The following is a 26,651-nucleotide window of genomic DNA, read 5'->3' on the forward strand; positions in this document are numbered from 1 at the left end:
GAAGTGACCTTAGAACTTATCAGTCTAAACTTCTTTTGCATGAGAAAACAGAAAACCTAAATTGTTAAAGAACTTTATCAAGGTCACAGGCGGTTCACCATAGACTGGCTTCTAGGCCTCCTGACAATATCTAACTCTCTGTACAAATTTTCCTGCTGGCTAATCAATTAGTGGTGAAGAATATTCAATAGGATACAAAATACATTTGATTTTACATTTAAACTGCCACAAATAGTTGTTTAATCTAAAATCATTACTACCAAAATCATTACTACATGCATATATATATATATATAAACTGGTTTTAAGGAATTCATGATGTTAAAAATATTTTAAGAATATTTAGCTATAGTTTAAAAAAGACCTGGAAACTAACAGGTGATAACACAGACTTAATGCTGGTTGAAAAATTTATTTTTGCAATTAAAAAGTATGGCAATCATTTTTAAGGGTAAACCAATTTTAATTATTTCATCACTTGAAATCTTTATATGTTGAACGAAATATCCATCTTTTTTGAAACATCAAAACAGTATATTTTGACAAGAACCCCCCCGTCTCTCTCTGTCACACACAGACACACACACATACACACACACACAGCCACTACCATTTAGAATAAAAGAGTTTCTTCCTTTTTGAATGTGATATCATAGGTTCTAAATTACTTATTTGTTTTGAAATCTTCTGTATACTAAGAATATACATTGCTCAGACAGTAATCTTCAGGTATAAATAAGATGAGAAGAGAGCAAGGAAGTAAAAGAAAGGAAGGAAGGAAATAAAGGAAAGAGGGAGGGAGGGAGGGAGGGAGGAAGAAGATTCCTCTTTTATCTTCCATCTGCTTGTCACATTCAGGAGACATGTGTATGAGTCAGAAAGATGATAAATGTTTGGAAAAACATTATACAGAGGTTGGAGGAAAAGACCTTTTTCATCTAAAGAAAATAAGTTAGTTGAACAGATACTTAAGAAGTCTTCAGATTAGGTCTAATAAGTACCGGGACCAGCCAATTTTTATAACTACCAAGGCCACAAGAAAAGATGATAATCGGCTTAAATAATAGCGTGAACAACTTAAAGAAAGTCTAGAAAAGAAGCAGTTAACAGAAAAGGTCACTGAACCATGAATTGCTTGCCAACTATGATGTCTCTAGAGGTCTTTTAAAATAGGATTTATTTCCATTAGGCCACAACAGTTTAGATATAACCGTGTCTGGCAAAGGGACAGAGAAATTGAATCTTAAAGTGCTTTCAGTGCTACGATTTTAATTGTATGGACATTCAGAAGCATTTAATTTTTAAAAAATATGACAGAAGATCGCTACAGTATTTGGGTCTAAAATAACTTAAGTATTACAAACTCCTAGGTTGACTCTATAGAATGTTATTGTAAAGCGAATGCATCTACAATAGGACCAATCCTATTAGTAAATATCAGAGAACAGCTGCTTTTTTTAATGGGCTAAATATGAAATCATCTCGACTATGGAATTCTTCTGCTAATTCATAGATATAAGTTTTCACTGCTAGTAGCTAAATTCTAATGAATCCTTAAATTGAGGCGATTTTTTCCCCATTCTCATCTACAGTACTTTTGAACGCAGAGCTCAGTTAACACATCTGATACACTAGAATTGTAAATACCACATTCCAGAGAATACAAATGAAGTAAGGTAGTGAGTTAAATAAAAACTTTTGGAAGAAACACATTTTTATTCAAATACAAGAGCCCAAATTCTCAAGTAGTAAAACTATCTATATTTGAACTGACAAAATCCAGTCACTGGTATGTTGGAAAAATTATATACATAGATACTCATGAATGACAATATCGCTAACGATTAAAAACTCTCAGGATATTTTAATACTAGGTATGATTTCTTTTGGGGGAAAAGATTGAGTTTAACTTAAAAGCCTGTCATTATGTCTTTCAACTTTTAAGACATAACAATAAAGAGATAAAGGAGGCCATTTTTAGAATATATTTAATGGATACATAAAATACTATGAACTTTTCACCTCCTCTTAAATATCTCACATTATTTTGTAGAACAATGGTTCTGGAGACAATTTTTGCTGTCACAACTGATGTGGGGAAGAAGGGGAAGGCAGAGAGCTACTAGTATTTAGTGGACAGAGGCCAATGATACTGATAAACATCCTACAAAGCCCAAGACAACGTCCCAAAGCAAAGAATGATGTAGCACAAAATGTCAACAGTGCCAAGATTCAGAAGCCCAGCTGTAGATGAGCTATTCAACTTAAAGCTTATCAGAATACTAACATATATTTATTTCAACCCATATATACAAAGTACCTTGCACAATGCCTGACCTATCACAGGTACTCAGAAAAGGTTAGTACTCTTGCTCTTATTCTTCCTTTCTAAAAATATTGTCACTTTCCCAAAAAAGCAGTTAACAAACGTTGGTAGTTACTTGTCTACTAAGGAATCCACAATTCAAATGCAACTACCCAGCAATCTACGACAATGTGCATGTCACCCAACACATATCTTAGGACTATAATTTTGATGGTAATACTCCCTAGGTCCACTTAGAAAGCCAGAAACCTACATCTTTCCTGTCTTTCCTCCTGGAAATACACAATCAACCAGCAAATTCCATAGTGTTTATACTGTAACCATTTATCCATTCCATCTACCTCCTTCTCTCTTTACTGCCACCATTCTGGCCCAAGCTATCCAACAGCATTCACCTACTATTTTGGTCTTTTCCAGTCCAATCTTATGATGCAGTCAGAGTGATTAAAAGAAAATAAAAGGCTAGGCGCAGTGGCTCATGTGCTTAACACTGTAATCCTAACACTTTGGGAGGCTGAGGCGGGTGGATCACTTTGAGGTTAGGAGTTCAAAACCAGCCTGGTCAACATGGGGAAACCCCGTCTCTACTAAAAATACAAAAAAAAAAAAAAAAAAAAAAAAAAAATTAGCCAGGCATGGTGGTGGGTGCCTGTAATCCCAGCTACTTGGGAGGCTGAGGTAGGAGAGTTGCTTGAACCCGGGAGGTGGAGGTTGCAGTGAGTCAAGATCACGCCACTGTGCTCCAGCCTGGGTGACAGGGCAAGACTCCATCTCCAAGTAATAATAATAATAATAATAATAATAATACAATTACACATTGTTTTTGCGTTTGGTTTTTTGCTTAAAATCCTTCAACATGGTCCTATTGCTTTTAAAATAGAAAACTAAATTCTTAACGTGGCCTTGCTGTGTAACAATTCAGTGTCTTCTCGTATCACCTCTTCTCCCTCTCCTTGACCTAGCCCTACTGGCCTTCTTTCAGTCCTTGAGTACACCACACACCATGTTGCCTCTAGTTCTGTTTATACTGTACCCTGGGATCTTCCCCTTTCATCCATATAATTACTATTCAGTCTTTAGAGCTCAGTTAAAAAATTACTTTTTCAAGAAATTATCTCTAAAGTGAACTAAATCATATCAGAATGCTACCTATTTTCATAGCAATCTTAACTTTCCTCTCAGAGCACATATTATAGTTAAAATTATACATTTGTATGTTTTATGTTGCTCCAAAATTAGCCTTGTGTTCCATGTGAGCAAGTATTTACTCATTTTGTTTGCCATTATTTCTCTAGAACTTCTCAAGGTGAGGCTGCTACTCACATTTTAAATATCGGTTGAAAGGTGGAAGAAATGACAATAATGTTCCAATAGCCCAGTTGAAAGCACTTAGTCCTATTTTAAGAGTCCATTTTTCATATTCTGCTGATACTATAGATATTTGTGTGTATCTCTCTTCTTCACTAGGCTATAATAAGCTCTGTGAAGATGGGATCCACATCTTACTTATCTGTACATCCTCATAGTACCCAGCATACTGTTTTGTACACAGAAAGTGCTCAAGAATTGGTTTATCTGAAAAACTGGAATGTTTATCTTTAAATGGCATATTTCATGGAGGGTCCAGAGTTAAGGTACATGATGACAGAATGATAACATTACTCAACTGGTAGTTAAACAACTTTGGATCAAGATCCTCTCCAAAAGGAACCAGGCCTGTGATCCTGCATAAATTACATAAACATTCTCCATCTCAGTTTAATAGTAAGAAGGCATCAGTCTTAGCTAACTGTGTGTCAGATCATATATTAGGAACCCCTTCAGCAGCTCTGTAAGGAATTATTCAATATCTCGATTTTGCAAAAGAAAGAAAATGAAGATTAAGTAAATTTCATAAGGTCACCTATCAGGTAAGACAGGGAGTATTGGAATTCTGCTGGTATCTCCAGATCTCTTTTTTTTTTTTTTTTTTTTTTTTTTTTTTGAGATGGAGTTTAGCTCTTGTCTCCCAGGCTGGAGTGCAGTGTCGCGATCCCAGCTCACTGCAACTTCCGCCTCCCGGGTTCAAGTGATTCTCCTGCCTCAGCCTCCTGAGTAGCTGGGATTACAGGCGCCTGCCACCACATCTGTCTAATTTTTGTACTTTTAGTAGAGATGGGGTTTTGCCATGTTGGCCAGGCTTGTCTCGAACTGGTAACCTCGGGTGATCCACCCGCCTTGGCCTCCCAAAGCGCTGGGATTACAGGCGTGAGCCACCATGCCCGGCCTCTCCAGTTCGTAAAATGTAAAAATAGCAACTGTTTACTACATTGGATGACTTGTTTGTAATTTTAAAAAGAGTAAAACCTTACTCTAATGTAATTTTGGTTCTGAAATGTTTTGTCTCCATGACCTAAACAAAATGACTTTTAACAAGAAATGATTTAAATATACAATATATGTATTGATACATTAGATGAACATAGATACATAATTACTCTGCTTGTATATGAGCAGTTCCATACTTATAAAAAGGTTTGGGGAAAAATAACTTGTTCTGCATTTTATTTTCTTATAGAAACAATGATAAAGCAGCCAATTCCATGTCTGAAAAGCGATGTGAGGCAACATTTTAGAACACTCACTGTAAATGTCAAAGGCAGTGTGAAAGGAAATGCTTTATAAGCCCCCATCCATGTCTAAAGTTGAAAATTTCAACAATCTAGCATAGAGTTATATGATTTAATGTTTATTCTCAAGAAACCTAAATCAGGTCAAAATTATTTATTATCAATTATATTTAGTGATTAAGTATATTCTGGGGGAGTTAAAAGCCTAAGGAAAACCACAAAAGCACTTCTCATCTCTTCACTAATGACCTAAAAGGCACTGTGTGAAATGACTATTTCACCATCCACAAAATAACTTTTTAAAAGGGCCTTTGTAAAACGGCCTATCTATCAGGTTTAATTGTGCAATGCTCTAAATCCTCTCCTAATAACATCGACCACACAAAATAAATGTCCTAAAGCTAACTTTAACAACCATTTATGGATTTTCCTACTCGCATAAATCTGTTATAAAGCAATTACTCAGCTATATTTTGTCTTATACTTATTTTAGTATTTTCTGCAGGTGTGTTTATACTGGCACATTATTTATCAAGTCATCAGAGAAACAGTTTAAAAGCAAATTAAAGTGCTCATGGTATTTTAATCAGTTTTGCAAACCTTAGGTATACTACACAGTGTGAACTTCTAATTTATACAAAATATTTTTAAAAACTAAAAAAGAATTGCTTTGTATTTTTAAATTACTAAGATAAGGCTCAAAGGACACCAGATGCTATGTAATTATCAAGTGTAACTACTCTAATGATGACCCTGATGTTTGGTATTTGCTAAAACGATTCGCCAGTCTAAAAACAAGAATTCTATTCAGCCTAATGATTCATGCTGTGTATATCTATCAAAATATTTAAAACCATAGCAAGCAAATAATAAAAAATATCCATACAAATGGATGCATAAACAGTCACATTTTTAGTTACCTTGTGTATTTAGTTTACTCAAGATTCATCATAAGGTAAAGGTGTTCTTCATGTGAATAGTCTGCAACTATTCTCTTTTAAATAATAAAATATCTTGATCACTTTATGTGCAAACAATTCTGGATAACATACAAAATATTATGTGAATCAACTTAGAATTAACTTTTTCACATTGAATGATACTCTGATAAAATAATTCCAAGTCTTAAAAGTATGTGAGGCTGTTAAAATGAACATTTTAAAATGTGCTATCTCTCAATGATAAGAGCAGAAAAGTAATTTATTTCTCCAAATTTCATTCTCAGGCTGAGCAGCTGAGATTTGATATATCCATACAACTCAATGACATTTTTCCACATTGATGCCATTATTTCAGAATGTTGGTTTGGTTTCTAAATACAGTTGCTCAGTTATACATCTATATAATTGGGCAGTGAGAAAACCTTACCCACTGTTATGTAGATGAATAAATCACAGTAAAACTCAGACCATCATGGAAGGCCTATGATGCGCTATTTACTAGTGTGGCGCTATGTCATTATTTGTCACTGAATCATCTTATGTATCAATTATTTCTTGTACCTGACTGCTCGACTTATTTCTTCAAATATTTGCCTGGCGTGCACAATTAAGAGAGCATTTCAAATTCTCTGTAGGAAGGCCATGAAGTGAATGCCTTTCTTTTGATTAACTTTTATGATTTATATCTGTTTTTTTGAAATAACTGAAAGCAACCCAAAATCTTTTTTCGTGGATGAAAGAAATCTAAGAGAATCCCACACATTCATCAATCGTTAGGGTTACAATGGCTGTTTCTTTAAGCTATAAGTACACAAGAAGTTCTTTACTTTATTCCTCTAGGGAAAAACAAAACAAAACAAAACAAAACAGCCAAGAATCATAGGCCAAAAAGCTACTGGGTCTCAATCAAATGAAACAGCATTAAAAAACCCAGCAGGAGTGGTGCTCAGCATCCTATTTACGCCACTGGATCAGAACAGTTAGGAGAGGGAGTTATTCTCACAAATCACTCTCTTGTTAAATTCTGTAGTGGGACTTCATTAAATCTCTTGGGTGATGGCATTTTACTTGCAGCCTGCTCACAAAGAGCTCAACTGGCAGTACTGATTCTTCAAAAGTTTCCATCACATCTTGTCTTTTTTGGTTTTCTTTTTACCATAACAAATCTCTTTCCCCATCAGCCCCCCTAGTCTTTAGTTGAAAATTTTTTAATCCTTATTTTAACTACAAAATAAACAAGAGGAAGAGGAGGAGGAGGAGGAGGAGGAGAAGGAGAAGAAAGACACACAAACCTCCACAACAAATCCCTTAAGGGTAGCATTTTGAATAAGACTCTTGAGATTAGTATTAAGAGTATCCATACATACAAGCAGTGGTAAATATATATTACATTGAATATGTGTGTATATACATATATCTACCCAATATATATAAATTTAATATATATATTTACCATTTTACACACACACACATATATATATAAAATCCTCCAACCCCTGAAGCACTGCTTACTGTAGCACTAGTGACTTTAGTGGGCATCTGTGGATTATTGCCATATGTCATTAAGAATCATTCCCTAAAGACCCAGTCTGCTATGTCTTGTCAGTCTGGCAAAAGCAGCACACACATATCAAGGTTCTTAAAATTGTCAAATAAAGCCTTGGGGGGGTCTCATAATATGTGTTTCATCAAAATGTTGATGAACTCACAGTTCTCAACCAAGATCTTGGATTATACTAAACCTAAGCTGACTCTGCAAAAAGGTCCCTTGACACTATTAGTTTTGGCTTTGACTCAAATAACCACGTTAATGGTCAGAAACAATGCACTATTATATTGCCAGATTTTCTCAAATCAGCAACTTAAGGAAGCTGTTCCAACAAATGATTTAAATGAAGTCTACATCAAAGAAAGGAAATTCAGAACTGAAGGACCCAGTTTTTTCTCTCATTACTTATTTTATGCCTAGCTATCATACGAGCTCCAAAAAATCCTATGGATCTCACACAAAGATCTCATACGCTGACAGAAAGTTAAACATAGTGAACTCTATTTATGGAAACCACAGATTTACAAAGTAGGCCTTCTTTCCTCCAGAGGTGTTTTTGAATGCAAGTTTTTAAAAGTTTATCCCCTACTGGCAATAAAGTCTACAGTAAGCTATATTGTTTCACTTTTACCTAAATTTTAATTTTACAATCTGAAATAATTATCTAATGGTTCATTAAACACACACACACACACACACACACACACACACACAGACACACACACACATGAGTCTGGACAACATAGTGAGACCTCATCTCTCCAAAAAAAAAAAGGAAAGAAAAGAAATTAGGCAGGCATGGTGGCATGCTTCTGTAGAGCTACTTGGGAGGCTGAAGGGAGAGGATTGCTTCAGCCCAGGTGGTCAATGCTGCAGTGAGCCATGATTGTGCCACTGCAGGCTAACCTGGGTGACATAATGAGACCCTGTCTCAAAAAAACAGTCATACATTCACATAGTATGTTACATTAAGATTGGCATGTATCTTGATTATTTTCAAAGTTGCTAATTCACATGTTAGAAAATGATCAAATGCACATTTCTTTTTGTGGATTACGCCTGCTGATCCATTTTTTCCAGATTAAATTATATTGAAGTTATTTCTGAGTACAGTATATCTAAATTTGTTTATATTCAGTTAATTCAATTGTTCCACTATATGGACTACATGGAACAGGCAGTGATGGGATTCAATGTTATTCATTCTATAAGGAAATTTAGCAGCATTGAACATAGCAGGGAGGGATAGTAATTATGTTAAAGTAAAACAATAACCAAACTTCACATTAATCAGCTATAAAAAATGTCAAATCTCTATGGACAAAATAACAATTAACAGGGACCTGATGAATTTTTAATTTAGTTTTGGAAGAAGCTGAGAAAAACAATCATAGAAACAGTAACAACAACTGTATTTGCGTAAGCACCCCATAATCCACACCCACTTTCTTGGGAATTCAACTATTTTATTCATTAGTTTATTTTCCTATTAGCTGACGGATATTTGTATTACATGTACACTCATTTTTCAACAGATGAGAACTCTGAATCCCAGAGAAGTTAGGCAATTTGTCTAGGATTCAACAACTGGTGTGTATCAGGATGAGCACTTAATTCACTCACACAGAAAATGTTACAAGAACATCAAGGTTTCTGTGATGGTGAATTTTATGTGTCCATTTGAGTGGGTTAGGGGATGTCCAGACAATGGGCAACATGTATTTCTGGGAGTGTCTGAGACGGTGTTTCTGGAAGAGATTAGCATTTGATACTGTTAACTGAGTAAAGAAGACATGCCTTCACCAACGTGGGCTGGCGTCATCCAATCCGTTGAGGGTCCAGGTAGAAAAAAGGCAAATGTGCTACCTCTTCTGGAGCTGGGACACACATCTTTTCCTGCTCCCCCAATGTTAGAATTTTGCTCTTAGACTGAATTAAACCGCCTGTTTTGCTGGTTCTTCACCTTGTAGATGGCAGATGGTGGGAATTCTTGACCCCCCCATACCAATACTTATAATAAATCTCTTCTTATTATCTCTATATGCTATTGAGTGTGTTTCTCTGGAGGACCCTAACTAAAACGATGTCTCTGAGACTGCAGTAAACAATGAGACTAACAAAGCAAAGTCAGCAAAGTGTGTGCCTAAGGAACTCACAGTCAAGCAGTTCAGACATTGAAATCCCATTAAGGGCAGTAGTAGCATCCAGTGGGTAGGTGAATGGGAAATACCTAACTCTCACTCGGATGGGGAGTGTCTGAAAAGCTTGCTGGAGGATGCTTATGTGAATCAAGTTCAAGAACAGGAGTAACTAGCAAGTAGAAGATGGGGCAGGTGGAGCTGGGGCATTTTAGACCAAGGAGCCAACATAACAAAAAGCCCAGAGATAAGCTACATGGTGGTGTATACACAAAAAAAATATAGGAATATAGCATATTATACTAAAGTGAGTAGCAAGAAAGGAGGCTAGTATCATCAAAAGTATTTTGGATCTTACCCTGGAGAGATGGGAACCATGGAAATCATTTATGGAAGGAATTAATATAATTATAACTGTGTTTTAGGTAGATAATCTTCTTAAAACTCTTTTTTAAAATTATTTAAAACAATTTTTTTTTAACACTGGGTCTCACTGTGTTGCTTAGGCTGGTCTCAAACTCCTGGGCTCAAGTGATCCTCCTATCTTGGCCTCCCAAAGTGCTGGGATTATAGGCGTGAACCATGACGCCCAGCTTTTGTAGGTACATTAATCTGTTGTGTGAAGAATAGATTCTATGAGACAAGGTGGAGGCAAGGAACCTGGTTAGAAGTTAACAGTTTCCCGGAGAGATGATAAAGGCCTAAAATGGAGCAATGATAAGAAGGCAAGGGAGGTGGTGAGAGAGTTGAGAAATAGGTAAAAGGCAAAATAAGTAGGATTTTGTGATGACTGATTAAGAGTGAGATATGGGAAAATGGGAACATGAAGGATAAAGAGTAAAGCTGTCGACTGGCTGTGTGTCTGCAGGCTGCATTGCCAACAAGTCAAATAAAGAATGTGAGGGAATTCAGCTTCTGATGTCTGGTCTGCTCTTATTTTCACTTCTTCACTATTATATTATGCAAACTAATGCTTACAGGCTGAGTTAGCAGAAACTTAAAGACTCAGACAAACCTCTGACAGCTGCTTCTTGTTTTACTGAAAGTTATAATTACTCTTCAACTCTGAGTTCATTGGGACAGTAAATAGGGGTCAATCATAAACTGCGGCGTCCTAGATATTTCAGCAAAGTTTCTTTTCTGAAGCATGTAGTTTACTAGCAGCAAGGAGAGACGCTCTAGGAAGCATCCCATTAGTAGCAATTAAGTCAGGCAAAAGACAGCACGGGGCTTTTTTTCTGTCTTTGTGTCTCCCCTATTGCATGTCAGTCTCATACGCTAAGGCTCAGACTCCCAGAAGCTGTCACTGGCTCATCAGTCCTAACGAGAAAGTATTATGCTCCTTCACTGCACAGTTGGCATTAATACTTAGGGGAAGCATCAGACAAAATAACAATTCTACAGAATAGAATAGAATGCACATTCTTTTGATGTTTTAACATTCCTATTGTATGTCAACAATAAATTTAAAGAAATAGCAACATAATTCATGATACTGTATTTTATAGTTAAAAGAAAGCTGATAAAGTTGAGAGACTAGAGTGACTTCACATCAAGAGAAGAAAAATGGACAAGCTCTTATGAGAGAAGAGCTGGGATTTCACAGAAATCCCATTCATCTGATAACAGAGCATCACCTGGTTTGGCAATGTTTAGCACCTGCCTTTTCTTTGAACAGAGCTTCAAAAATTGACCCATCCTGTGAGAAGCCTGGAGAGGAGTATAGTGGGGTGTGAATTGAGATCTAAACATACCGCTTCCTGTGACTGGCTGGCCCTGCACTCAGCCCTCAAGAGAAACAAGAAGACTAAGTGTCTTTTAGTTCCTGTTGTGAGAGAGACAAACAAAAATGGGATTGGATTTTCTTATACTTCAACTCAGGGAGATAAAAGGTGATGGCTTGGGAAATGGTTGGTCTGTTTTCAGGCCGTTCTTGGTTCGGTTTCCTGTGACTGATGGGACACAGCGATGGGAACATGATCACTCTGGTGATAGAGAGTCACAAATTTACTTTGGAAATGAAATTGTTACAGTAAGAAGAGCTGCTTTATCTGTGAAGTTACAAAAGGAGTGGAAAGATTAATAATGCCATCTAGTTTGCCCTGTTTAAGCAATGAGTATCATTGAAGCAAGGAATCACAAGAAATCTTAGAGGCTGAGGACAAACTCAGAAGCAGGAGAAACTCAAACTTTAAACTATGTGGCTTTATCACCTATCTTTCGTTTGGAAGAGCACTCCTCAAAAATGGAATAATTTAAAAAGCCACCAAGATGATTGTCATTGAAAGTAAATAATTTATAAATTTTACAGAGTTTGTTATTCATAATTGAATAAATAGATTTTTTTTCATTTTTAAGTATTTTGAAGCTGTATTCACCATGCTTTTCCTAAAGTCTACTTCAAACAAAGAAAAAAGCATTTGCTTTTCTTTTTAATCATTTTAGTTTAAAAATAAAAATAATAATTTAATTTGGCCATCATCTGACTCTAAGAAGAACCTGAAGGCCCACCTTGTAAGCATCTAATAAATACGTAATGGATTTAGATTAAGATAGCAAAATAATATAAAAACAAACCTGCAACCATTCTTGAATACCAAGGGGAGGCATAAATTTTAGCAGTTTCAATGACACACTGTTTAAAAACGTGGCAGGGTGCCTCTACGCATCTATGTTGTTCTTGTTAGATTTTACCTTTTATAGGTATGTCACAACCTATAAAATTGTTACAAATACTGTATGTAGTATATATCTTTGTCTTAAAAGATGGAGCCATGATGCAACATGAAACACCACTTCAGTGAATAATTCATTCCTACCAAGACAGAGCCAGCTATCCTAACACTCGTCAAATTGAAATGCTACAGTTCAAAAATAACAATGTAATAAATCAAAATAGAGGTGATAGGTCTTTAAAAAGATGCTTGATTTTGTTTGTGTATTTTAGGTTCACAAAAAGATTTCTTGAAAGAAAGGTATGTAGATATTATACACATGGAGAGGAAACAGGGATGCAGACAAACACTAAGTATAAATGTAACAACACTGATGGTTAACATGTATAGGTAATGAAACTTTGCTTAGTTTACAAAATGATGTAATGTGAGGTTCAGGTTTACTGAATTTTCTGGCTAACTCAAAGTTAAGCAGAAACACTTTTCTGTTGTAATTACCCCAAACAGCATTGTTTCACTATTTTGTATTGGTCATATAATGAACAGTAATTATCCTTTGATAGGTCATTACTGCTGAGCCTTTGGGTCTCATTCTGAGAATTAGTTTCAATAATATACCAATATTGGTATACCATGTATACCAATATGCAAGTTAAAGGAATCAGGATATTCTTTTTATTGCCTAAATATTTACAGAGCCCAGAAAAAATATATTTTTAGCCCAAACTTCCTAATATCACCAAAATTTTATTACAGTTTGCCTCTTTCCTAAGTAAAATAAAACCTGCATTATTAAGTAATCAATATCTTATTTGATTCAATATTTTAATTTGACTTTGGCATTCCACTGGCCAGGGACAAGTAATCCCATGAATGTTACACCAAATGTGGTACAGGCTTTAGTGGTGCAATTACTTTCTATTAACAGGGTGCAACCTCATATTTCATCCATGCTTTGGAATGATCATTAAGGAGATAAAGAAGTTTTTGAGGATATTTGCTCATGGATAATCTTACTGGTCTCTGTATGAATTGTGAGAAAGCACCACTATTTTACAGAGAGAAACAGAGGCACTGAGAATCTAAAAAATTAGAAAACAGTCACTCTTAGAGATAACGGAATGGAAATTGTGACAAAAAACCTTGGGCTGAATGTTCTTCCATTTCAATAACACTCCAATGCACATGTAATGCAATCTTTTTTATTCATTTTTCTTCCAAAATGGTCATAAATTTCAATAATTTATCTACTTATTTTCCAAAACTTCAATACATATCTAGGACTAGCTTCACTGGCGCTAGCAAAATCCAACACATTTACTATAATAGCCCGTAAGGATTTTTATTTTTATTTTATTTTTAGAGGCAGGGTCTCAATCTGTCACCCAGGTTGGAGTGCAAGGCAGGGTTCGCAGCTCACTGAAACTTCCCACTCGTGGAATCAAGCTGTTTTCCTGCCTCAGCCCCCCATGTCGCTGGGACTACATGTGCACACCAACATGTACAATTGACTTTAAAATTATTTTTTGTAGAGATGGAGCCATGAACTCCCGGCCACAAGCATTCCTCCTGCCTCAACCTTCCAATAAAGGTTTTAAAAAATGAAAATGTAATGCTTTATATTTGAGAAATGTCTTTAATAATTTGTCACATAATAAATTGTCATGACAATATTAGTACTTCAGATTTTTCATTTACAGTAGAAGAGCCACTGATCTAGAATTATCTAAAACTATTTTTCTTACCACCTAATAATTATTGAAATTAAGCAATAAAGCTATCAATAATAACACTCATAAGTCTAATGCTGTTTATTTACAAAATATGTACTGTATAACAGATAATATGTTAAATATCCTTATACAAAGGTTTGTATTACTGTGTCCATTTTACATATGGGTCAACTGAGTTTCATGAAATTTATGTAAACTCTTCTAGGTTACATAGTAGTAAATGACAGAATCATGATTCACCTAAATTCTGTCTGATTCCAATGTCCATTCTCTTAGCTACACCATTATCTTTAACACACTTCTTCTACCTTTCTAAGTCTCAAATTATAAAGACATTTTAAAAAGTCTTCTATTCTTTCTGTCAGTTCATCAAGTAACTCCTCATTCCTGAGGTTTGTGAAGTTGCTCGTTTAAAAATAAAAATAAATTTATGTGCTCCAACCCAGATCTCCTAAATTGGATTTTCTACAGGCCATGCCTGATAATCTGTATACTTAACAAGTAACTTCCGGTAAGTTTAAGAAACAGTGTCTAGCCCTAGATTTTACTCTGTTCCCTTTTCACCTCCATTCTTTTTAAAAAATACATTTCATTGTATATATTTAAAGTATACAACATGACGTTATGAGATACAGACAGTAAAACAATTACTGTGCTCTTTCAAACACAGGTCATAAGGCAGCATCATTCATAAATGGCAATCTCTTCAAATTTGATCAAATGGAGCTTACTGTTGGCACTCAGAATTAAAACCACCAGAAGCTGCTTGAGTTTTCCCTAGGATGTCCCTGTGCTCTCTCTCTTTCTTCCTTTCTTTCTTTCCCTTTCTTTCTTTCTCTTTCTTTCTTTCTTTGTTTCTCTCTCTCTCTTTCCTTCCTTCTTTCCTTCCTTCCTTCCTTCCTTCCTTCCTTCCTTCCTTTCTTTCTTTCTTTCTTTCTTTCTTTCTTTCTTTCTTTCTTTCTTTCTTTCTTTCTTTCTTTCTTTCTTTCCTTTTCTCTCTTTCTCTCTCTCTCTCTCTTTCTTTTTTTGAGGCAGAGCTTTGCTCTTGTTGCCCAAGCTAGAATGCAATGGTGCAATCTCGGCTTGCTGCAACCTCTGTCTCGCAGGTTCAAGCGATTCTCCTGCCTCAGCCTCCAGAGTAGCTAAGATTACAGCCGCATGCCACCACGCCCAGCTAAATTTTTTTGTATTTTTGGTAGAAACGGGGTTTCACCATGTTAGTCAGGCCGGTCTCGAACTCCATACCTCAGGTGATCTGACCACCTCGGCCTCCCATAGTGCTGGGATTACAGGCATGAGCCACCACGCCCGGCCCCCTGTGCTGTTTCTATCATTCAAGCAGAAGTCTGAAATGCATATTCACATTTCAAATTTTAATAAGAATTTATTAGATAAAGTGCCTATTAGATGCCCAGTACCATGAAAGAACTGTGAAGAGTACACAAGTAGAAAAGCCACGGAAACCCCTAGAGTCAAGAGAGGAATATTTAAAGACATAAAGTCTAGAAAACAGCAGAATTTGGGATTACAAGAAGACCTTGGCAAAAAAAAAAAAAAAGAATTCTCAAATCAGGGTTCTTTTTAAGATGCTGGAATTAACTACATCTGTGCTGGGGGTGAAAATCAAATGGCCACCCTTAGGTAAGGTAATTTATTCCCACAGCTTCTACCTGCATTACTGGGCTTTATTGCCTTAACATCAATGATCAAAATTAAATACTCATTGTATGAGATGTGAGGGAGAGAAAGATTATGTTTAAGCTCGTAGTGACTCCAACACTGCCTTTTAAAAATGAGCTATACACAAAACACGGAAAGTTTTTTAACAATACAATTACACTACTGAATTTTTTTAACTGTAATTATTTCCTGCTACCAAATGGCTTCAATTCTGATTAGTTTCCTTTGTAGTAACTGGTGTTTTTCTACGTTCAGTCTCAAAAGACGAAAAAAGGCATATCTTCTCAGGTTTCCTTTGAATGTTTTTTTCTTATTTATCTTTTGCAGTTGGGAATCATGTTACTTTCTTTAACATACTGTGTTTATTATTCCAGCATGTTAAAGATGTTTTAACAGTGATGTTAATAGGCATATTTTATTTTAATATTGAATAATATATCCTCAACTATATAAAGATCTTTTAAACATTTATAGAAAACACAACGCAGTTGAAATGAGAACTTCTAAATTCAAGTAGTTTCTGGATTTGATCATTAGTGCCAATTTCCTTTGAAATCCAGGCTTAGAGAGCAAGATTTCCATACAGAAAACTTAAGGCTAAATGAATTTTGTAACTGAATTTAAAATTGCAGGAAGAAACTCTATTTTGATTTCAATGTCTACTGTATACACAGCAGAATAGCTGTTAGTTATAAAAGCATCAGGCTACCAAGGTAAAGTACTTTAAAACACAAAGTGAAACACATTTCACTGACTAACGTAATAGACAGTCAACCTCCTTATCACAATTGCCTGGAGATAGACACACCTTTTCATGTCTTGTATTCATCCTGGCTATTTTCACTCCTTCTGGAGGGCTTCTGAACTTGGATTTGACACCTCTTATATTTATGCTTTCTGTAAATGTGAAGAGGTTTTCTTTTCTTAGTTTTAGCCTTACTTGGAGTTCAAGTCTAACTTAGATTAAAGAGTAGTCTTGGCCTTAGAAACTCAATGTTTGTTCTTGATCTTTCTTTTTTTCCTTTTGTTTTTATGAGATTGAGCTAAAAACCCCAAAGTGGGACATAATGGCTTTAGAGACAGGAAGGAAATATTCTTTACTTTTTTTTTTCTAGTGTAAAAAGCCCACAAGGCTCTTTTGTACAAAGCCCACAGTAGAAATGCTCCCTCAAAAGCCACCTTTTTTTTCCTAAGTAGTCTTAGAACAGACAGTGTTCAGAAAAGATGACAGCATCAAGTGTTGCTAATGTTAGACCCCAAAACAAGCTAAATGGTTTATGGCCAGAACTTCCATTTACTATATATACTGTCAAAACAGGAATTTTTTTTTCAACCAATAAAATGTTTTTTAAAGGTCATTGCCTCTGAAATTCCATAATAAACAACTTGCCACTTAAAAAGAAAAAAAAATAGAGGACAATTCTCAAATGGGATATAGTGAGAAATAATCAGTACGACATCACAGAGAAAAATAAAATGGGATTATGAGAATGAAAAACTTCTGGATTATGGATGGAAAAGGGGTGACAGATCCATTTCCTCCTATCAGCTTAAGACGTGACTTTGACTTTCAAAAACCTAGTAGCCATAGAACACGGTATCCACTTGGGCTCATACGATGCTAAATAATAAATCTGTATCAAAATTAGCAAAGTACAAGTGCAATTCGTTCAATCAACTGATATTTATTGAGTGTTTGTTATGATGCAGGCACTCTGTGCACACAAAACAATTGCAAAGTCCCTGCTCAATAAATCCTACATTCTGAAGAGTAATAGAATCTTCTTTTTCTGTTACAAATTGTACAGGCCCTTGAAAGTGGATGATCTTGAAGTAATGAGAGACTTGTTTTCCTCCAAAGACAAAGTTTCCTCCAAGACAGCAATAGCTGTCATTTAATTAAAAGATTAGAAGGGCTCTATGTTTGAAGACCTGGAGTTTAAAGCACATTCTTCGCCTCTACTTGACCAAGATAGTTTTTGAACTATCTTGAACATTTAATTCAATTTTGAATATAATTTTCAACATTTAATTCAATTTCCTGTAACACTTACAGAGCTCCCATAGGCAAAACAATATGTGTTCTTTAAATATGTTTGAAATACATTATTTAGAGCAATACTTAAAGTCTATATGTAACATAGCCCTACACATAATATTTTCTTCAATTATCAGCACTATATTTTGTATGCTAAAACCACCAAAACAAAGCCTTCCCCAATGCCTACCTTGCACAGTCAGAGTAGCAGATGCTTCAGCTTTGCCCACCATATTTTCTGCAACACAAGTGTATGAACCCATGTCACCAGCTGTCACCTTCCTAATTTTCAAGGTATGATCATCTCGGATTTCATATCTAATGACATAACAAAAGAAAGCACAGTTAAGTGACTTTCTACTTGAAAGATCTCATTATTATACACACAATGCTTCAAAGCACATGCTACATTCTTTTCTGATAACTTAAAACAAAGAGTAAAACGTGGTATTCCTCTAAGTCAGCTGGCAGAAGAAAAGCTTGTTTTTATAATTATGTGGACTAACATATTAAACTACTTTCTAAAAGAACATTTTGGGGTAAAGTTGGCATTTATTTACTTATTTCCTCAAGCTCCTGTGCTCACACTAAAACAAAAAGATAGTGACCATTAATTAAATTCTTACCATTTGCCAGACTTTAAATGTTTTATAGATTTTATCCTTCTAAGTTTGTATAACAATGGTATGAAATAACTGTTATGCTCACCTCCATTTTTTGGATGAGGACACTGAGGTATAGGAGGTAAAGGAACTTGGCCTTGGTCCTCATCTAGTTCGGTGGCAGAGTCGAAATTTGAACCCACTTTCATTTTCGAGTTTACTTGTCTTGCCTCATCTTCCCTCCCCCTAAGTGTTAGGTTTTCCTTGAACTTTCACTTTAGTCCTCTTTTTACTCTACATGATCTCCCTGAGTTAAGTTATCTACTATAGTTTACATACTGATCTACCACACAAACATTTCCTATCCCTAATTCATCTAAGTTCCAAATTTGGATTTCTAACTAATAATTAGACATCACATCCCATAGGCACCTAATATTTAATGTATTAAATAAAACTTTCTGTTCTTCCCCTAACATAAACCAACTCCTTTTCTTAACACATTTACGTATCTTCTTTCACCAGCTGTCTATATCTAACAAGTCATCCAATTTGTCATTTTAGTTTTAGAAATTTCTCTTTACTGTTGAGCCCTGTCTCTATCTCACCTCTCAGTTCAGACAGTTTACATCTCTGATCTGGACAACCACAAAAATCGTGTCCCTGCCACTAGCCTCTCCCCAGAATAATGTAACACCCATAGTGCTAACGAAATTAATTTTTCTTCTTATTATTTTTTTGGAGATGGAGTCACACTCTGCTGCTCAGGCTGGAGTGTAGTGGCGCAATCTCGGCTCACTGCAACCTCCGCCTCCAAGGCTCAAGCAATTCTCCTGCCTCAGCCTCCCGAGCAGCTGGGATTATAGGATTATAGCGTGCCACCATGCCCGGCTAATTTTTGTATTTTAGTAGAGACAAGGTTTCACCATGTTGGCCAGGCTGGTCTCGAACTCCTGACCTCAGGTGATCCGCCCGCCTTAGCCTCCCAAAGTGCTCAGATTACAGGTGTGTGCCACTGGGCCCGGCCAACAAAATTAATTTTTCTAAAGGGTACACCTATCTATACTAACACTCTTGGCTCACCAATGTGCATATAATATTAGGAATTCTTTATTACACAAAGCCCCTCTTAGTTTCAACCTGATATCTCATAACTTCTCATCATAAATCCTATGCCCTACCTAGCCATGCTAAACTTTATGCCATTCAAAGGAGATGACATTCCTTCTCAGCTTTGTGTCTGTGTTGTGATAACCCATTTCCTGGAATATTCTTTTCTTCTTCCTTGCTTATCAGACTGATACATACTTTTCAAGACATTACTTATGTGTCATGTTTCTTTCAGAACTCTCTCCCAAATTCAAATTCCCCCCTCTGAGCTGGCACAGGTTTACCTTTATGTGACAAAAGAGCTTGTATATTAGTCTGTTCTCACACTGCTATGAAGAAATACCCGAAACTGGGTAATTTATAAAGGAAAGATGTTTAATTGACTCACAGTTCCACATGGCTTGGGAGACCTCAGGAAACTTACAATCATGGCGGAAGGCACCTCTTCACAGGGCGACAGGAGAGAGAATGAGTGCCAGCAGGGGAAATGCCAGACGCTTTTAAAACCATCAGATCTCATGAGAACTCACTCACTATCACAAGAACAGCATGAGGGAAACCACCCCTATGATTCAATCATCTCCAACTGATTCCACTCTTAACATGTGAATCTCAGGATTCAAGGTGTTGAAAGATTTGGGTGGGGACACAAAGCCAAACCATATCAGCTTGATATTGTTATTCTGTATCTATCAATGCATTTCCTTTTGTGAGCTCCTTGAGAGCAGAAACTGTCTAAGCCACTACTGTAATCCCAACACCTAGACAGAAGGCTCAACACATGTTTGCTGAATGAGTGAACATAATGGAGAAGACGGCCCGCTGACAGTACCCGAAAGCCTTTATTTGAATGGCTCATTCCCTAAGGCTCCCTGATTCGTGCATCTCTGCTCCTGGCCAATTTAAGGACTTGACAGATATCAAGAAACTCCAACCTCTTCTACCATTCTCTGGTGGTATTTTAGCTGAGGAAAAGGAAGCCTGATTTTTAATTGGCTCATAGATACATCCTTAAGGCTGTATCTTTCTTCCCTTTTCTGCCTACTACCAAACCAAAAAACTAGTATTAACTGTCATCTGGTTGAACAGAAGAGAAACCTGTGATATTAAAGAATATCATATTTTACAAAGGTTCCCTCTGCAGCCCAGGGTCACGAATGCACAGTTCTTCTCTGAAAGCCTCAGAGAAAGCAGGATGGCAACCTCCTGTTTCTAATTATCTCCAGTATTGTATCTGGCCCCTGATAGAGGATTCTAGAATGGACTATTCTAATGGCCCGGATGTGGAGATGATGTGATGAGAAACGTAGAAATGCTGAGTTAACAAATCATATCATGAAACTCTCATGTGTACCTGGATTTGGGCAGCTCTCCATCATCTTTCCTCCATCGTACTGTAGGTACAGGGTCACCTCGGGCCTCACATTTAAATTCTGCACTGTCATCCACAGTTACTGCCAAGTTACTGGGTCTCTTCACAAATGATGGTCTCTCTAAAATTAAAAAGAGTCATCTTAAGGTAAATTTTTAAAATGAACCAGCTGAAAAACACTTTAGGAGTTCAGTAAGAGCATATTTTTAATTTAAAATATCAGCAAGGAAATTATTCCACAGAGTCCCCTCATTCTAGAAGCTTCTCCCTAGGTTTAGTGCTTCCTCCTAGTCCTCCTCCCACATCTTTGGCTATTTTATCTCAAGCTGCTTTTCTGATTTCTTCTCTCCTCTTTCTACCCACCCCCTAAAAAATATTTGGCTTAACAATTTTTCTTTCTCCCTTGTATACAGACACAAAATGATAAGAGATCTATTTTTCAATGAGAAGATTAAATAAAATTACACTTACCTAAGACAGTCAGCTCGGCTACTTCACTCTCACGTTCCCCAACCATATTGGTACCAACACAAACATATTTGCCAGCGTCACTTTTACGGGTGTAAGTGATCATGAGCTTTCCTCCTCGTATCTTAAAAAAAAGTTTCACATGAATACTATTAAAATTGCTTCAGCTATGTTTACATGACAGATGTCTTCGTAAGTGAAGACTGCTTTCTAAGCATATAAATCAAAGCATAATTACATCAACAGCTGATATGTAGTATTTGCTATTTTTAGGTAGTAACCTTAAAGAGAATTGACTCCAAAGGTACAATATAAAAGAAGCAAAAATGTTTCTCCTTACTTACATTTCATGTAAAGTTATATTCTGTATAGCTAGAAACTTGTTGCCCAACCGGCCAAGTTATTTCATATTATTTAGTTAAGTGAAAAACCATAAAAAATTGCGTGAATAATTTAGTTAGCAAGAGGAAAGAGAAAAAGAAAATTCTTAATACCATATGACTATAATTAATATAGAAATATGTATTAGCTATAAGTGATTTCAAGAAAATGTATTCTAGCATTATATGAATTAATTAAAATGTCTCTAATAACTTAATTTGCCAGAGTTGCTTTAAAGGAATGTATCTTCATTGTGAAAACATAGTAGAACCTGTCATTTCCTTAAAAACGTGATGTTGCTGCCACCCAAGCTGGTTTTTGGGGACTTGAGAGGCAGAGAATGAACAGGTCCCAGTAAATCATCAGGAAAGACATGCTTGGGTACACTCTTGAACATATAATTAATTGAATAAAAATTAATTTTAAATGTAAGCAGACATACAGTATAAGAAGTCGACTGAAACTAAACATGAATTAAGATTGGACTATCCTTAATTTAACACGCTTTTGGATGAGAGTTGAGTTCAATTACCCATGAATATCTACAATGTCCTGATCTTAGAAAGGTTTTATTAGGGAAAATTTCCAGAATGTTTATTCATAGAGGTTTTTTACCTCATAGTTACCAACCAGATAAAGGAAGAAGGAAGGAAGGAAGGAAGGGAGGGAGGGAGAGAGGGAGGGAGGGAGGCAGGGAGGGAGGGAGGAAGGGAGAGAGGGAGGGAGGGAGAGAGGGAAAAAGAGAGGGAAGGAGGGAGGGAAGAAGGGAGGGAAACATTCTAGCACATTTTTTTCATAATACATTATGGAGTTCATTGAAACTACCACTTTGTAAAGGTGAGGTCCCCTCACAGTTTTGAATGCCTAAATGGCTTTATTTTAATCCAGGCATCCAAACTAGGTATTCTGGCCAAGTCTTTAAATATTAGAGGAAACAAAACATTAACAAAGTTTTTAATTTTTGTGAGTTTAGAACTTGATTTTTTTTCAGTAGCATCATAAACAAATGATCAGCCTGCTCCAGATTCCCATCCAGGGATTTTTCTCTGCATCATTCATCATTCTATCCCTCATACCCAGAATAACGCCTGCACGCAGTAGTCACTCCAAATACTGTTGTTGAACGTAAACTACTATTGTTAGTCTGTTATCCAATTTAAAATATTTCTATAAGGTTTATAACAGTTATATGTTAAATTGTTTTATTTTTTCATACATATTTAAATTTTCAAATAGAGAAATATAAAGAAAACGTCACACAAAAAAATGCACATTAATTAGCGTTAGTACTTTTGAACATTTGTCTTTCAATTATGTGTGTATACATACACACTCACATACACACATGCATATACAGAGATACACATTTACCATGAATATATGTTTATATATACATATACACATATAAACATATATACGTACACATAATTTTTCTAAAGTAGAATCACGTGATATGCGCTGTTTTATAAGCTGCATTTTCAAAAGTATGAGGCATTACTATATTTTAAATGTTCAAGAAATTTTACACAGATCCTCAGCATCAATTTCCAAGGCTACATACAATTCTAACATTTGGGTTTACTATATTTTACCTAACTATTCCCATACTGATAGATATTTAAGAAATCAGTGCTAGGTAATTTAGAAATCTCATTCTTCCTGCTTATGAACAGCACTGAAATCAGCATTCTTTTGTATATATCTTTTCTCATATGTGCAGTTATTTCCTTGGGAGGTATCAAAGTGGGATTCTTAAAGGTATACCCAACTTAAGGCTATTGGTTTATATTACTAATTATCTTATGTTTCATAAAGTCATTTTAATATAAATATATCATTTAAATTTTTGTCTTTATCATAACCCTGCTGTGAGACTGTTTGGGGAAATGTTAAAATAACCTCACTTTTCAATAAAGGGAACAGTGGTTCAGAAAAGTATAACCTCTTCTCCCACATACCTCTGGTATGCGCATTGTAAAAATATGTTTTAATTATGCTTCCAAGTGTCAGTCCCCTGACCTTAGTATGAACATTGAGGCAGAGAAGCATATGTAATTCCTCATGGGAACCCCTGTTACAATGCCTTGTAAATAGTAAAAATTTTGTGGGAGGAAATGACTTGTGCAATGTCACACAACAAGTGGAAACAAGGTGAAGACTTTAGGTCAGATATGTGTCTTTGCATTTATGCAGCCAACAGACACATGAAAAAATGCTCATCATCACTGGCCATCAGAGAAATGCAAATCAAAACCACAATGAGATACCATCTCACACCAGTTAGAATGGCAATCATTAAAAAGTCAGGAAACAACAGGTGCTGGAGAGGATGTGGAGAAACAGGAACACTTTTAAACTGTTGGTGGGACTGTAAACTAGTTCAACCATTGTGGAAGACAGTGTGGCGATTCCTCAGGGATCTAGAACTAGAAATACCATTTGACCCAGCCATCCCATTACTGGGTATATACCCAAAGGATTATAAATCATGCTGCTATAAAGGCACATGCACACGCATGTTTATTATGGCACTATTCACAATAGCAAAGACTTGGAACCAACCCAAATGTCCATCAATGATAGACTGGATTAAGAAAATGTGGCACATATTCACCATGGAATACTATGCAGCCATAAAAAAGGATGAGTTCATGTCCTTTGTAGGGACGTGGATGAAGCTGGAAACCATCATTCTCAGCAAACTATCACAAGAACAAAAAACCAAACACCACATGTTCTCACTCATAGGTGGGAACTGAACAATGAGAACACTTGGACACAGGAAGCGGAACATCACACACTGGGACCTGTTGTGGCGTGGGGGGTGGGGGCGGTGGAGGGATAGCATTAGGAGATATACCTAACGTAAATGATGAGTTGATGGGTGCAGCGCACCAACATGGCACATGTATACATATGTAACAAACCTGCAGGTTGTGCACATGCACCCTAAAACTTAAAGTATAATTTAAAAAAAAAAGATATGTGTCTTTGGCTATACGAGTTGTACAAATGAAAATAAATGCACAGCTCACATCCTTATTATCTTAATTACTGCTTAATAAACTTGAGTTTAAAAAACTTGAGTTCTTGAGGTCCAGAACAATTTGAGTATCATCTTATCAAAATCTTCCTAAGAACTTTTGTAACCTTTCATGCGCTGATTTTGGAACACTCGCATAAGCATTTCCAAAAATCCTAAGGAAACAAAATTATTACAGGAAAAGAGGAAGATGAAAAATCCAATATCTGAAATGGAAGTTAAGTGAGCTGAGGTGTAGCTAGATGTTTCTTTATTAGTTCTATAACTTTGGATAGCACACCGAGCCTCTTCTTATGTCTCAGAATCTAACCTTGAAGTCTCTGGATATTTAGTAGACAAGTTCATTGCTGAAAGAATTGTACAATGATACATAAAAGATATACCAAAATAAGAGGAAACAAACACATAATTTAACATTCTCTTTGTTTTAAGAGTGAGTAAGTGTTCAATGTTTTTATCTACTATAAAATGTAAGGCTTTAAGGACAATTTTAAGACATATTCAAATACATAGAAAAATTGTGAGTCAAAGGATAATAACATATAAATAATTTGCAACAGCTTAGATTTATTTCTACAGCTTCAGTATAATACAGTACTAATTTACTGTTACAAATCTTAAATACTTGGGAATGTAGAGTTTTAAATCAACTTGCTTATGCACACGTGGGCCACCAATTAACATTATATATTACAGCCCAATGCTATTATATGTTGAAAGAATCTATACAAATGGAGAAGGAGGGGGATTTAGTTAACAAGAGTAATGAGGGCACTGCCAGGAGATTCACAGACATGAAAAAATTCCAATTTCAAGATGAATGGGAGGAAACAATAGCTGAGGTAAACCAAAATTCAAAGACAGCTATAAAGGCCTAAGGAATTTGTAGTATACACCCTATTACTATAGCTCCAACTATATATTACACTTGGCTTAATCATGAAAATAATTGTATAACTGAATCTATCAGACCTATTCTTTGGGAGCACATTATCCGTGTGTTTGGTATTGAATATAGACAGAAAAACTGTTTCTTTTCAATAAAAATTTATTTTACAGCCATCTTTTACAACTAAATCACATTGGCTGTGTAAATTGAAAGTAACCCACCAGGCATTTTACAAATACTTTCTCTATCCTTTGTAAGTAAACAAAGCTGGAGTTTGTTTACTCTGTCAAATTTTTCTACAAGAAATGTTAGCGGATAAGCATCATGAAAAGCTGTTTTCATTAGTAACATAATATGACTAAAAGCATATGGTTACACAGTGTTCATACATGTAAAACTTTCATATCAATGCAGCAATATAAAACAAATCAAGGCCTGAAAAATATTACATTTGCAAAACATTTTTAGTGAGAAAAATGCACTTTTGTAACAATAGCAGAGATATTAATCATCAATGACTAAATAAGGTCAACTAAATAGCACCTTTGTTTTTCTACTCAAGGTATTCTTTACCAAAATTACCTAGGTAAAACCCAAAGACAACAAAATATATATGAAAATGTAACATTTTAAAAAAAGATTTCTAAATCCTAGATAAATTATCAGATACATATACTTAGGAAAGCAAAGTGAGCATGGGCTCTGGAGTCAGACTACTTTTTATTATATATGTGTAACTTTAGCCAGGATATTAGTTCCTCTGTATCTCTGCTTTTCAACTCTAAAATGGGAATCCTATTAATATATAACTCTAAAGATATTATGAAGATTATGAAATAAACCATATAAAGCACTTAGAAAAATGCCTGCACATTATTATTATAATTATTTATTACACATACGCAGTTAATGATTTAATATTGTTTTTGATCTGTCTAATCAAAAACAATATTCCTTTCTTAGGCTAAATCCAGTAGCTTTTTATTAATATTACAATTATAGGTCACATAATAACATTTTGGTTAAGGATGAGCCTCATATATGATGACGATCCCATCAGATGATAATGGAGCTGAAAAATTCCTAGTGATGTTGCG

At 35.6% G+C, this 26,651-nt stretch overlaps 1 protein-coding gene across 15 annotated transcripts in view; it reads right to left on the minus strand.

Moving 5' to 3' along the window:
* The window catches only part of ROBO1 (roundabout guidance receptor 1), a 1,167,403-nt gene that overhangs the window by 98,994 nt on the left and 1,041,758 nt on the right, over positions 1-26,651 (minus strand). For all 15 annotated transcript variants that reach the window (XM_016941499.4, XM_016941496.4, XM_063806043.1 and 12 more), the window contains 3 exons: positions 21,245-21,365; positions 20,756-20,894; positions 17,880-18,007 (listed from right to left, as the gene is read on the minus strand). In XM_016941499.4, coding sequence (XP_016796988.2) covers positions 17,880-18,007; positions 20,756-20,894; positions 21,245-21,365 — 388 coding nt within the window. The remainder of the gene's footprint in view (positions 1-17,879; positions 18,008-20,755; positions 20,895-21,244; positions 21,366-26,651) is intronic.

Source organism: Pan troglodytes, chromosome 2, assembly GCF_028858775.2.
Source record: "Pan troglodytes isolate AG18354 chromosome 2, NHGRI_mPanTro3-v2.0_pri, whole genome shotgun sequence".
In the NCBI taxonomy this organism is placed as follows: domain Eukaryota; kingdom Metazoa; phylum Chordata; class Mammalia; order Primates; family Hominidae; genus Pan; species Pan troglodytes.